Source organism: Heloderma suspectum, chromosome 12 (assembly GCF_057233095.1).
Source record: "Heloderma suspectum isolate Gila_16-S chromosome 12, 16-S_ref, whole genome shotgun sequence".
Lineage (NCBI taxonomy): Eukaryota > Metazoa > Chordata > Lepidosauria > Squamata > Helodermatidae > Heloderma > Heloderma suspectum.
This window is the reverse complement of record NC_139469.1, coordinates 18,790,748-18,803,799: the sequence shown is the minus strand read 5'-3', so window position 1 is coordinate 18,803,799 and position 13,052 is coordinate 18,790,748. Positions and strand designations below refer to the sequence as shown.

Genomic DNA, 13,052 nt, shown 5'->3' with positions numbered 1-13,052 from the left:
GACTAAGAAGAGGTGGAAAGAATACACAGAAGAACTATACAGGAAAGATCTTAATGTCCCTGGTAGCCATGATAGTGCGGTCACTGAACTTGAGCCGGACATCCTCGAGAGTGAAGTCAAGCGGGCCGTAGGAAGCATTAGTAACAACAAAGCTAGCGGAGATGACAGTCTTCCAGCTGAGCTATTTAAAATCCTAAAAGATGATGCTGTTAAAGTGCTGCATTCAATATGCCAACAAATTTGGAACACTCAACAATGGCCGCAAGACTGGAAAAAGGTCAGTTTACATTCCAATTCCAAAGAAGGGCAACGCCAAAGAGTGTTCAAACTACCGCACAATTGCGCTCATTTCACATGCCAGCAAGGTGATGCTCAAAATCCTATAAGCTAGGCTTCAGCAGTATGCGAACCGAGAACTACCGGAAGTACAAGCTGGGTTTCGAAGAGGCAGAGGAACTAGAGATCAAATTGCCAACATTCGCTGGATAATGGAGAAAGCGAGAGAATTCCAGAAAAACGTCTATTTCTGCTTCACTGACTACGCTAAAGCCTTTGATTGTGTGGATCACAACAAACTGTGGCAAATTCTTAAAGTGATGGGAGTACCAGACCACCTTACCTGTCTCCTGAGAAACCTGTACGAGGGTCAAGAAGCAACAGTAAGAACCAGACATGGAACAACCGAGTGGTTCAAAATTGGGAAAGGAGTACGACAAGGCTGCATATTGTCACCCTGCTTATTTAACTTATATGCAGAGTACATCGTGAGAAATGCCAGGTTGAATGAATCAGAGGTCGGAATTAAGATTGCTGGGAGAATGATCAACAACCTCCGATATGCAGACGATACCACCCTCATGGCAGAAAGTGAAGAGGATCTAAAGAACCTCTTGTTGAGGGTGAAAGAGGAGAGTGCAAAAGTTGGTTTGAAACTCCACATTAAAAAAACGAAGATCATGGCATCTGGCCCCATCACTTCCTGGCATATAGAAGGGGAAGAAATGGAAGCAGTGACAGATTTTACTTTCTTGGGCTCCAAGATCACCGCAGACGGTGACTGTAGCCATGACATTAAAAGATGCTTGCTCCTTGGGAGGAAAGCTATGGCAAACCTAGACAGCATAGTCAGAAGCAGAGACATCACCTTGCCTACAAAGGTCCATATAATCAAAGCTATGGTTTTCCCAGTAGTAATGTATGGCTGTGAGAGCTGGTCTATAAGGAAGGCTGAGCGCCGAAGAATTGATGCTTTCGAACTGTGGTGCAGGAGAAGACTCTTACGAGTCCCCTGGACTGCAAGGAGGTCAAATCAGTCCATCCTAAAGGAAATCAACCCTGAGTGCTCATTGGAAGAACAGATAATGAAGCTGAAGCTCCAATATTTTGGCCACCTAATGCGAAGAGAAAAGTCTTTGGAAAAGACCCTGATGCTGGGAAAGACTGAAGGCAAAAGGAGAAGGGGACGGCAGAGGATGAGATGGCTAGATAGCATCACTGATGCAATGAATATGAACTTGAGCATGCTCTGGGAGAGAGCACAGGACAGGAAGGCCTGGCGTGCTATGGTCCATGGGGTCACGAAGAGTCGGACACGACTGAACGACTGAACAACAACAACAAGGGTATTTTTAAATAACGTTTTAATGTGTAATTTTACTGTTTTAAGTTGTACCATTGTACTTTGCCAGAGTGGCCGAGTGACTGGCCAGATGGGCGAGTAAGAAATTTAATAAATAAATAAATATTAAATAAATAAATAAATAAATCTAGCCTCATTTGAGTCTGCAGCGGATTTCTCCAGCATCCCTATGTGAATCCATTCTGGGTTTCAGTCAGAACCAGCCAGAACTCAAAAAGAGCTATCCAAGGTGCTGAACCTAGCCTCAACATAGGTTCAGCACCCTGGATAGCTCCTTTAGAGTTCTGGCTGGTTCTGACTGAAACCCAGAGCAGGTTCACAGCCCCACCAATAACAGAGCCACTAGGCTGCCCCATCACCTGCTACCTGTTTTAAAAGTGGAGATGTCAGCAACTGAACTGGTTAGATTCTGCATGGCCAATGGTCAGGGGGGACTGGAGATGGGCTCCAACACCATCTGGAGGACCTCTGTCCTTGATGCACAGGATTTCATCCCATGCCTGTTTGCTGCTTCTCAATGATCCTGATCAGCTGCAGCTGATATTACACACCCGCCTTGCCCAACCTTTCTTCCAGATGTGTTGGAATATGACTCCCACCATCCCCAGCCATCGTGGCAACAGGCAGTGTTGGCTGTGGATAAAGAAAGTTGTAATGCAACACAATTGAAGGGTGCAAAGTTGGGCCAGGCAGCCCTATAGCAACTGGCTTGTGATCGGAAGGGGCGTTACACCTCTTCTCACTGCCTGAGGTTTTCTTCTTCTTTTAAGCGCCTTGGAGTTACCCGTCCGGTGAGCTGCTTCTCGCCTCCTGCAACGGATTCTCCCCTTTCCACATCCACCGGTTCGTAACCATCTCTCTCCGTCGGAGATTGAGAAGACCTTTTATGGGAAAAAAAGTTAAAGTTATACATGGAGGTCATCACGTTACCAAAGGCTCTACTCGGGGCATCACCCTACACCCAAATTCCGCCAATTAAAGGGTTTTAGAATTTGGCAGAAGCTCTGCGCCATGTGATGGAACGCAAGATACACCGCTCCAAGGACAGATACGCCGGCAGGGCACTCTGCTGGTATAGCTCAGGGGTAGGAAACATGAGCCCCTAGATACCTTTCTAGATACTCAGGTGCCCTACCTCTCACACTTCTTAAAGTTGCAGTGAGGAGGAGAAAGGAGGGACGCGCGTGTGTGTGTGCGAGAGAGAGAGAGAGAGAATGAGGAATGAGATGGCTGACACCAGGGGAGAAAAAAAACCCTGTTTGCTTTCTGTAAAATAGGTGTCTGTGGGTCAGTGTGTTCAAAGGGGGCAGTTTAGCATGTTGGGGCTCATCCCCTACTTCTGCCTTGTACTCTTGGGGCAGATTTCTTGTCCCTTGTGACTAGTCACACCTCCCATGGCAGCCATTTTGTGGTCAGCAGAGGCTGGTGGCTCCGATTTCGGTGAGGCCGCAATTCCATTCTGGGTTTCAGTCAGAACCGGTCAGAACTCTAAAGGAGCTATCCAAGGTGCTGAACCCTATTCTCCCAATAGGTTCAGCACCACTGAAATTGGAACCACCAGCCTCCACTGGGGGGGGGGATTTGCGGGGGGAAAGGCAGGAACACTGGCTGAGCCCTCAGGTGACACTACTCTGCCGTTCCTCTCACTTCCTCACAAATGCCAGGTTCGGGTACTATTTCATTTTTTAAAAATAGTTCATTATTTAAACCATTTCTATCCCACTCCTCATCCAAAAAATGGCTTACAAACAAGCAATAAAAACAAGTGGCTTACACACAATGAATAATAATAATAAAAAAACAGTCCTGGCCCACAGGCTTATGTTCTAAACGGATATGACAGAAAAGGAAAAAAGGATAGGGAGGGAAGAGAAAAAAAAGCAAGTCGTCTTTCCGACGGGACTACTGTGTCCCTCTATGGACTATTGTTTGCTACTCTCTCTGCATCTCCCCTTGCTCTCCATAGGCCGCTTTTCTCAGAGGGACAAGATCCACACCGCACTCTGTTCCATGCAGACCCTGAAGGAGGCCCACCCTGTGCCAGCAGCAGTTAATTGTCATCCATTTCATCACAGTAAAAGTATCATTAGGTAAGTGGCAATGCCCCTTGTTAAGTTTTGAGGAGCTTGTGGGCTTATTATTATTATTATTATTATTATTATTATTATTATTATTATTATTATTTCTATACCGCCCCATAGCCAAAGCTCTCTGGGTGGTTTGCAGAAGTTAAAACATTAAAATACAACATACAAAGTTTAAAAGCCATTGACATAAAAGCACGCAGACAATATACACAAACAACATATACCTAAAAACAACTTTGGACAGTCAGTCATAACGAAAGACACATCCAGGACCAATTAAAACTCATCATGTGCTGCCAAATGCCTGGGAAAAGAGAGAGGTCTTAACCTGGCACCAAAAAGATAACAATGTTGGCACCAGGCGGACCTCACCAGGGAGCTCGTTCCACAGATGGGAGGCCACACCTGAGAAGGCCCTCTCCCTCATTGCCACCTTCCGAGCTTCCGAGCATAATCTCACTTTGGTGACTAAATGCACTCTCTTTCTACTACTTACTGTCCAAGTTTTCTCCAGCGGGTCATATGTCCTGTTGGGATAATCCCAGCACTTCCTGCACCTGTGGAATTTAAAAAGGTTCAAAATCTCTTATAGATACATGAAAATGTACATTGGAAGGTAATGTGTAGCTCCACTTCAGAGAAAATGCACAAAACTCCAAATGTTCATCTCATAGGACATTTTCTCGCCCAAATCACAGAGCTGGCTAAACCTTCTGTCATAACATTTTTCATAGGGCTGTCACCAGAAACCTGAGGCTGAAATCCTAATAGATCTGTGGGTCTAATTTAATGTGGTCCTCAGCATTATCCAGCTCACTGGATGCTGCAGGTCAACTCTTGCTGTCTAGATGGCCCCCCTAGGAATCGCTTCCTCTCCAGCTTGGTGCAACTCCATGCTGTTTTACCTCTCTACACCCCCCCCACAAATATATGTAATCCTGTAATGCTGCAAACTCTGCCCACCCTTGCATCTGACTCCACCCACCATTAGATCTGACTCCGCCCACCATTGGCCACAGTCTGATTGACTTTTCTCATGGGTCAACTTTTCCATGGGTCTTTAGGAGTCAATTCTATAGGACCTTTTCTGTCTAAACATGCATAGGATTATGCCCTTAGTTGATTAATTGTATTCAATTGATAACATCTGAATATGTATATATCAAATCATTTTTATCCTGCCTTATTTATGTTTATTTATTATTGATACTTCTATACCATTTAATGTAATAAAGTCCCTATGCCCAGATGGGGTCTCAAGACAGCTTATAGTCATTAAAAGTAAATGATGAGGGGAAAAACAGTAATAGTGTGTGTGTGTGTGTGAGAGAGAGAGAGAGAGACAGAGAGAGACAGAGACAGAGACAGACAAGGACAGGGACACAGAAAACACTTCCTTGTTTTTAGATGATGCAAGTTTGTGCCAAGAATGCTGGGGTGTGTGGGTGGGGGGAACCAGGATTGGGTTTTGTGTGAAGGGACTTGTGAGCTTGGCTCTGGAACCCATCAACAATTCCATGTGCTCTGAAGTGCCCTGCTCCTTAATTCTTAGCATATGTGGTTCTTGTAATAATGTAGATCCCGCAAGCCTGACGTCCACCCACCTCTGCCATAGTTCCCCGGAATGATGCTGTGTCGTGATGGAGCATCATTCCATGAGGCATTCTGGGGGACAAATGGCCGCTGAATGGGGCCATTAAAATGTTTGTGTGTCAGGGATATCGTTACAACCCAGAAGCAACATGGGAAGGGGCTTGAATTCAAACAAATCGCAGTAGCTGATTGGTTCATTCCTCAGTGACTATTTCACCGGGTGTCGGTAGTATCAGTAGATTTGAACACAAATGCCAGGAGGATGACCTGCTGTACCTTGTAAATCCTGATCCTCTTTCTCTTCTGTGCTGTGTGACCTCAAGAAGTCTGCAAAAGCGCCCTGTCTTTGCACAAGTTCTTGGAAAGAGCCACTTTCGGAGATCTCTCCATTCATGATTACAATAATATGATCCACTCTGGGAAAGATATGGACTCCATTAGTCACCAGAACACGAGTCTGGAAAGGAAGGGAACAAACCTTGTTATTTACTAACCTGCTACATGATGTCCATCAGAATTTTGGAGAAGTGGCCCCTGGTATAGTGCTAAAACGATAAAGTAGCCGTGCTGGTGTGCTCCTTTCTTGGAAACTTAAACCTGACATCAGCCTTCCCCAATCTGGTGCCCTCCAGATGTTTTGGGCTACAACTCCCTTCAACCTTTATCACTGGCCATGCTGGTTAGGGCTGATGTATTCAAAAACATCTGGAGGGCCTGGGTTTGGGAAGGCTGCCTTATATCCAACTGGTGGATTTTAGCATGGCACACTGGATTCCTTCCAAGTCACCAAAGCCAAAGCATCCATACAGAACAGGGTCTACCACACCTGTCACCTTCCAGGTGTTCTTGGACTCCAAGTCCCACCAGCCCCAATAGGGATGTACGGATTTTGAAAAATCAATTCCATCTGCATTTTGCAGATTGTCAGGTGCCTTTCATTCTATCATCCGCTCATTGAGAAATCAGATTTTTCCAATTTCGTGGATTAGCAAATTAGCATTTTAGCAAATTAGCAAATTAGGATTAACAAATTAGCACTTGCAAAAATGTGCAAATCCCCCCCCAAATGCGCAAATCCCCCCAATGCATTTTCATACTTTATCCTATGGGAGAAATGTGCATTTTTGGCTGGTTTTTCTTAATTGTATGTATTTTTCTACAACTAACTTTGCATAAAATTCCGGAAAGTAAAAAAAAAAACCCAGTCAGCAAGTCCAAGGAATCTATGCAACTCAGGAGAAGCTGGTTCGCTGCAGAAACCGAGGGTCAGATTCATACAAAACCGAACTCATTTGATTCTGTTATGGATTTCTCCAACATCCTTAAGTCTCAGCCAGCCTGCCAAGGATGAAGAGTTATAGGCATCGTAGTTCATCAATATCTGGGGGTGGGGGGGCACATTTTCTCTTCCTCCTGATATAGTGACATACATCTGAGGTTGAGCATGTAAGTTAGGGATGTATAAGAATTTCGTTTTTGCACACAAAACATGCAGGGGTGCCGTGTTCAAAGCCCCAAATGCAATCGTGAACATGTGTCTGCCAAAAACGTTTGTAAATTGCAAATAAAATTGTGCTCGCATTTGATTTATGCAACTTTCCTAGTCCAATTTTGTGCACATTTCCTAATTTACGCAAATTTCCCCCTCTGGACTGAAAGCCCTGCTTCAGTCTATGGAGAAAAGTTGCGCAAATTTCACATTCGATCGCTGTTCGATGGACGGAATTTTCCCATTTGTGCACGGCAAGCAGCGGTTGCAACGCAAACAGGGACCAGGCATGAGGAGAACGGCGAGATGATGTTTGGCAAAGCCTAGCGATCTCAAATGTAATTTGTTGGTCCATCCCTAATTGATGTACCTTGTTCTTCAGTAAGCCATTGGGCCCCAGGACTTGTTCAAAAATGTGCTGTCCGACTGGAGAGTCCACAGCAGATAGGGGGTCGTCCAGAAGATAAATCGCTGCCTTCTTGTAAACAGCACGTGCCAGGCTGAGTCTTTGCTTCTGTCCTCCAGAAATATTTATGCCCTGTTTTGGCGACATAGCATGGTTCTCTATCTGCAACTTTCTCTCTCTCATGCACACACTTAATCACGCAGTTTCAAACAAGGATGAAAAGGGGGGGGTTGTGAGGGAGGCTTAAATTGGCTTTCCCCATTTCCTGCATCAGTAAAAGCCCAGGTTGGCTGGGAAGATGCTTTGCGGGTTGCATTGAAAAATGCACACCCAGGCTGTGTACAGCAGCAGGGCCATCCATTTAAACACTGGTTCTACATCAGAAGCTGCCTCCTAGCTTCAGTTGGTGGCCCAGCTACACCCCTATCTGGACAGAGATAACCCAGCATCAGTTGTCTATGCCCTGGTAACCTCCAAGTTAGATTACTGCAATGCTCTCTATGTGGGGCTGCCTTTGAAGATGATTCAGTAGCTGCAGCTCATGCAAAACATGGCCAGTCAAGAGTTGATAACAGGGACAAGAAGGTCTGAACGTATAAGACCGACCCTAGCCTGCTTGCACTGGCTTCCTGTATGTTTCCAAGTCTGATTCAATGCACTGGTTTTAACCTATAAAGCTTTACATGGCTTGGGACTGCAGTACCTGCTGCAGCGCCTCTCTGGACATGAACCTATCCGGACAATACTATCAACATCTGGGGTCTTCCACTGAGTGCCTCCTTCGAGGGAGGCTTGGAAGGCAGCAACAAGGAAGAGGGCCTTTTTGGTGGGGGGCCCCTAATTGTGGAATGATCTCTCCAATGAGGCCTGCCTGGCTCCAACATTGTTATCTTTTCGGCACCAGGTTAAAGCCTTTCTCTTTTCTCAGGCATCGGGCAACATATGATGAGGTTTAATCAGGTCCTGGATTTGTCTTATGATTGACAGTTTAAAATTGTTTTTAGATGTATGTTGTCTCTGTGTGTACTGTCTGTTTATCTGTTTTGTGTAAATGGTTTTACACTTCATACAATTATTTTTAATGGTCTGTAAACTGCTCAGAGAATTTTGGCTATGGGGCAGTACAGATATGTAAACAACAACAACAACAACAACAACAACAACAGAGCATCTACAGTAGCCTGCCCCAACTTGGTGCCTTCCAGATGTGTTGGATTACAACTCCCATCTCTCCCCAGCGACTGCCCATTCTAGCTGAAGATAATGGGGGTTGTTGCCCAACACATCTGGAGGGCACCAGATTGGAGCATGCTGATCTACACTGACTTGCAAAAGCTAAGTCTCCTGCCAGAAAGACAGGCGACTTTCCCAGCCCTACATGGAGATCCTGAGGACTGAACCTGGGGCCTTCTGCACGTACCCATCAAGGCTCTCCACGAGACCCAGAAGACGGGTTTTTCAGGAGGCTCTCTGCTTTAGACTGCTGCTCTCCATGAGTTCAGGGTGATGGATGTGAGGGGGGAGAGGGGTGGGGCTGGAACCCTCCTTCCCTTCACGCATTTGCCCTATTCAGGTTGAGAACACCTGAATGGGGGTCCAGTCAAGAACACTGGTTCAACTAGCTCAGTGCAGTCTGTTGTTATTATTAATTTCAATTAATGCAACTTCCTATGAAACTTGCATAATGCAGCTTCCTATGTTCCCATATTTATCTGAATATATCGCATCCCTTTATTAAAGAGAAACGCAAAGCGCTTCACAGAATAAACATGAAAAACCAAAAATGAGTTATGTTTGGGATCCTTTAAGGTGGGTGCACCCAACATCTGTGGAGCCCTCCCCTCCCCCAGTTTTACATCTTCCAAATAATGAGCCAAGAACCTTCTCTCCTATTTCTGTTTGACTTCCATCAGGGAAGCTGTCCAGGTCCGGTTGCAACGCACAGGCTCCAACCACCTGCTCATACCATCTCCGATCCATCTTTTCTCCAAAGGTGATATTGTCTTCCACAGAGGCATTTTGTATCCAGGATTCCTGGGGAACAAATGCTACCGTGCCCTGGGAAACGGAAAGGAAGAGATGATCAGCAGATTCAGCACCGGGGATTGTTGTTCAGCAAAGGGTTATGGATTCCTGCGGGATGCTAGTCTTGTTTTTTCCGTTAAATCAAACATCAAAATTAAACTTCTTTGATGAGCTTCCACCATGCATTAAAAACATGGTTGTTCAGGCAGGCATTTGGCGTGGGTTAGGGTATTTTAGAAAATGTTTTTAATTTTACTGTTTTAAGCTGTTTTATTATAAGTTTTGTACATCGCCCAGAGTGGCTGGGTGACCAGCCAGATGGGTGATTAATAAATTTAATAAATAAATAAATAAATAAACATTCTAGCCCTCATTGTTATGGAGAAAAACAGAAAAAAGTCCCTGATAAAAGGCTTCAAAATACTTGCATCTGTTTATGCAGCGGGACAGTGGTGGTGCAGCTAGGACTGTACCTCAGGACTGAAGTCCAGGGGTCCACAGCCTGGCGGGGGGGGGGCAGAGGAATGACTATCCAGAGAGTGGCAGGTGAAAGGGGCAGTGGCAAACAGGTCTGAGACCTATCAGGGCTGACAGTACTTGGTGCAGCATTCTTTATTTCTTTTTAAAACATGTTATATTTGGGGTGGCTGACCGGGCACGTTCATGGCTACGGATGCTCATTTTCTTATTTTTACTTTTAAAATATAGGGTACTATCCAATGTTAGTCCTACATAGAGTAGACCCATTGAAATGAATTAGACTTTAGTCACTGCGAACCTATGCCCTGTTCATTTCAGTGGGTCTGCTCTACATTGGACTAGCATGGGATTCTACTCATATTATCCTTTTCCATAACAAAATGTTCCTGTTCTCAAATAACCATGACAAAAATCGCAGACAAGACAACGGCTGAGTGTCAAAGCTCCAAAACAGACCAGTTAAAATCTAGCAAGGCAGAAACAAATCACAAAATAAGTTAAGAATTTACTCCCCTCCAAAAAGGCAGGAAGGGATTTTGCTAACTTGACCTCAAGGGGGAAGGGATTCCACCACCACGGGGCCACAACCGAAAAGGCTGAGCTCCTTGCCCATTTAAATTCCCAAAGAGATGGAAAGAACAGAGCAGAGCAGAGCAGAGACTGAAGAACAGATCTTAATGCCCGGGGTGGTGGTGGGGGCAGACAAAGGGATAGGGAGCTCATACAGGAGGAAGAGAGACTCCCTGAAGTACTCAAGACTCAAGACTTTTTAGGGCAAGGGTGGGAAGCCTTTTCAGCCCAAGAACTGAATTGGCTCCAGCAAGGATGCCAGGGGCCACATGGCCACAGTGGTGGTGGCCACATGCCCTGAAATGGGCGGGGCTACCCCACTGCTGACATGTGTGGCTCCATGATGTAATTCCCCCCACACACACACACACACATTGCCCCTCCTCCATTGCAATCAGGTTTTTAAAAGCCTCCATTGATACCAATGGAGGCTTTAAAAAAAAAAAAAGTTTGCATCAGGGGAGGGGTGATGTTACAAAGGGCGGGGTGATTTGCAGTGTTGGGGAGGGTTAATCCTTCCCTCCTTAACAGCCACCCCCCCGAAAATGTATTTTATTTATTTATTTATTTATTTATTTATTTAAAACATTTCTATCCAGCCCTATATCATTAAGATCTCAGGGCGGCATACAGATAAAATCAATGTAAACAGTATTAAACAATAAATAATGTAAACACCTAAAAACATATTAAACTATTAAACAAGCTAAAACCAGTTAAAATCTAAAATAATAAAACAGCTAAAACAATGTGCTAGGGAATGCAATTAGCCCTCAAAGGCTTTGGTAAAAAGCCATGTTTTTACTTGGTGCGAAAAGGAGACCAACATCTGTGCCAATTGGGCCTCCAAGGGGAGGGCATTCCACAACTGGGGTGCCACAGCAGAGAAGCCCCCCCCCCCGCTGCAATGAGGCTTTTTAAAAGCCTCCATTGGCACCAATGGAGGGGTTTTAAAACATGTCTTAATTCAGCGAGGGCAGGGAGCAGAGAAACAGTCTTATCTTCCATAAGTGATCTCGGTATCTCTGATCAGTGAACGGAGCTCAGGCAGGGAAGCTGGTGGGCTGCATGGGGACTGGAGGTTCCCCATCCCTGGTTGAAGGATTTTAAAAGGTCAAAACCTTTTAAGAGACCACCTCTAAGCATAGCTAGTATATTCCTGCCATCACGTAATGGAAGGAAGAAAGAGTTGCCTCGCTGATGGCCTCTTTTATTTTGAACAGAAAGATGCTATCAGGACCGCAATCCACACAACACTCATAATTTCAATAGTTCTGGATCATAAAGGCAAGGTGGGGGCGGTGGGGGAGGGGAACCAGAAATTACATTTTTCCTAGCAAAACTCAACACTGCATTTTGATTGCACAGCAGTGGAAGCTGGTGGCTCCAATTTCAGTGGGGCTGTGGATCCATTCTAGGTTTCAGTGAGAGCTAGCCCCACCAAAATCAGAGCCACCAGCCTCCACTGGCTTTAACCATTTGAACCCTGGCTCCACTACACCACTGAGTGTGGTCCTGTTGCATAGCACACATCAGTGGAGGCTGGTGATGCCAATGTCATGGGGTGGCAAACCCGCCCTGGACTTCAGTCAGATCCAGCCAGAGCTCTGAAGGAGCTATCCAAGATGCTGAAACCTAGCCCCCAAATAGGCTGGGCACCTTGGATAGCTCCTTTAGAGTTCTGGCTGGATCTGACTGAAATCTAGAATGGATTCATAGCCCCACTGAAGCTGGAGCCATCAGTCTCCACTGGTGCAGGGAAAAAAGGTGTCTCCCAGGGAGAAAAGTGCTATCTCCAATTCTTATCTAGACACCTGTTGTGTCAATCCAGCCATTGGAAAACTTTGTGGAACTTGGAAGTGGGTGGATACAAGAGACAGGGCCTTCTCGGTGGTGGCACCAAGTTGCTAGAACTCCCTCCCAATAGAGAGATCATTGTTGGTCTTCAGACAGTCATTAAAATACCTTTTAGTCAGATTTTAATGTATGACTTGCTATCTGATTGAATTTTTTTAGTGTGCTGCTCCTGCCATCTTTTAAGTATTTTGATGGCTGCTGTCTTGACTGTGTATTATGTGATTCTGATGCATTTTTATCCATGTATGCCATTCTGAATGCCTTGACTGAAAAGTAATAAGCTAAGCCAACCTTTCCCAACTTGATGCCCTCAAGAGGTTTTGGACTACAACTACCATCATCCCTAACCATTGGCTATGCTGAGGTTGGAGCAGTTGTCCAACAGTCTGGAGGGCCCCAGGTTGGGGAAGGCCAAGGTAAGCTAAACGGAATGATATCTAAAGGAACAAGATGTCAGAGATGAGTCCCAGCCCTTTCAGAGGTCTGACAGATCCGATTCTGAGTCAGAGTTAGAACTGCAAGATCAAGGCATGGGGGAGGGACCCTTCCTAGAATGCCTAGACACTGGGAGGATTTCCTCTAAAGGCCTTGACAAACAGATGGCCCAGGCTGAGTCCCTGCCCCCTCCCTCCACCGTGGGAACTCACATTTCCGAGGAGGAGGAGGAGGAAGAAGAGGGGCATGACACTAGGGCACGTCACAAAGCTAAGCAGGAAAAGTTAGGGTGGGGCTCAGACACTCCACCAAGATAGCCACTCTTAGAAGCCAATGTAGGAGGGAGCTGCCCTAAGGGAGGGGCATCACTGTGAAGCAAGCTGGGCCGTGGGGTTCATACCCAAACTGCCAGCAACTTCTCTAACCTCTGGTTTATCTCCTCTGCCTAGGGATTGTTGATTAGTTGTTTAG

At 45.6% G+C, this 13,052-nt stretch overlaps 1 protein-coding gene across 3 annotated transcripts in view; it reads right to left on the bottom strand.

Moving 5' to 3' along the window:
* ABCC6 (ATP binding cassette subfamily C member 6) overlaps positions 1 to 13,052 on the bottom strand; it is a 63,410-nt gene that overhangs the window by 24,487 nt on the left and 25,871 nt on the right. For all 3 annotated transcript variants that reach the window (XR_014785550.1, XM_084818609.1, XM_084818611.1), the window contains exons 17-21: positions 9,096 to 9,272; positions 7,179 to 7,346; positions 5,596 to 5,776; positions 4,223 to 4,283; positions 2,424 to 2,520 (exon numbers count right to left, since the gene is read on the bottom strand). Coding sequence is in view for 2 of the 3 variants with exons in the window: in XM_084818609.1 (XP_084674735.1) it covers positions 2,424 to 2,520; positions 4,223 to 4,283; positions 5,596 to 5,776; positions 7,179 to 7,346; positions 9,096 to 9,272 (684 nt within the window). In the remaining variant the exon portion in view is untranslated. The remainder of the gene's footprint in view (positions 1 to 2,423; positions 2,521 to 4,222; positions 4,284 to 5,595; positions 5,777 to 7,178; positions 7,347 to 9,095; positions 9,273 to 13,052) is intronic.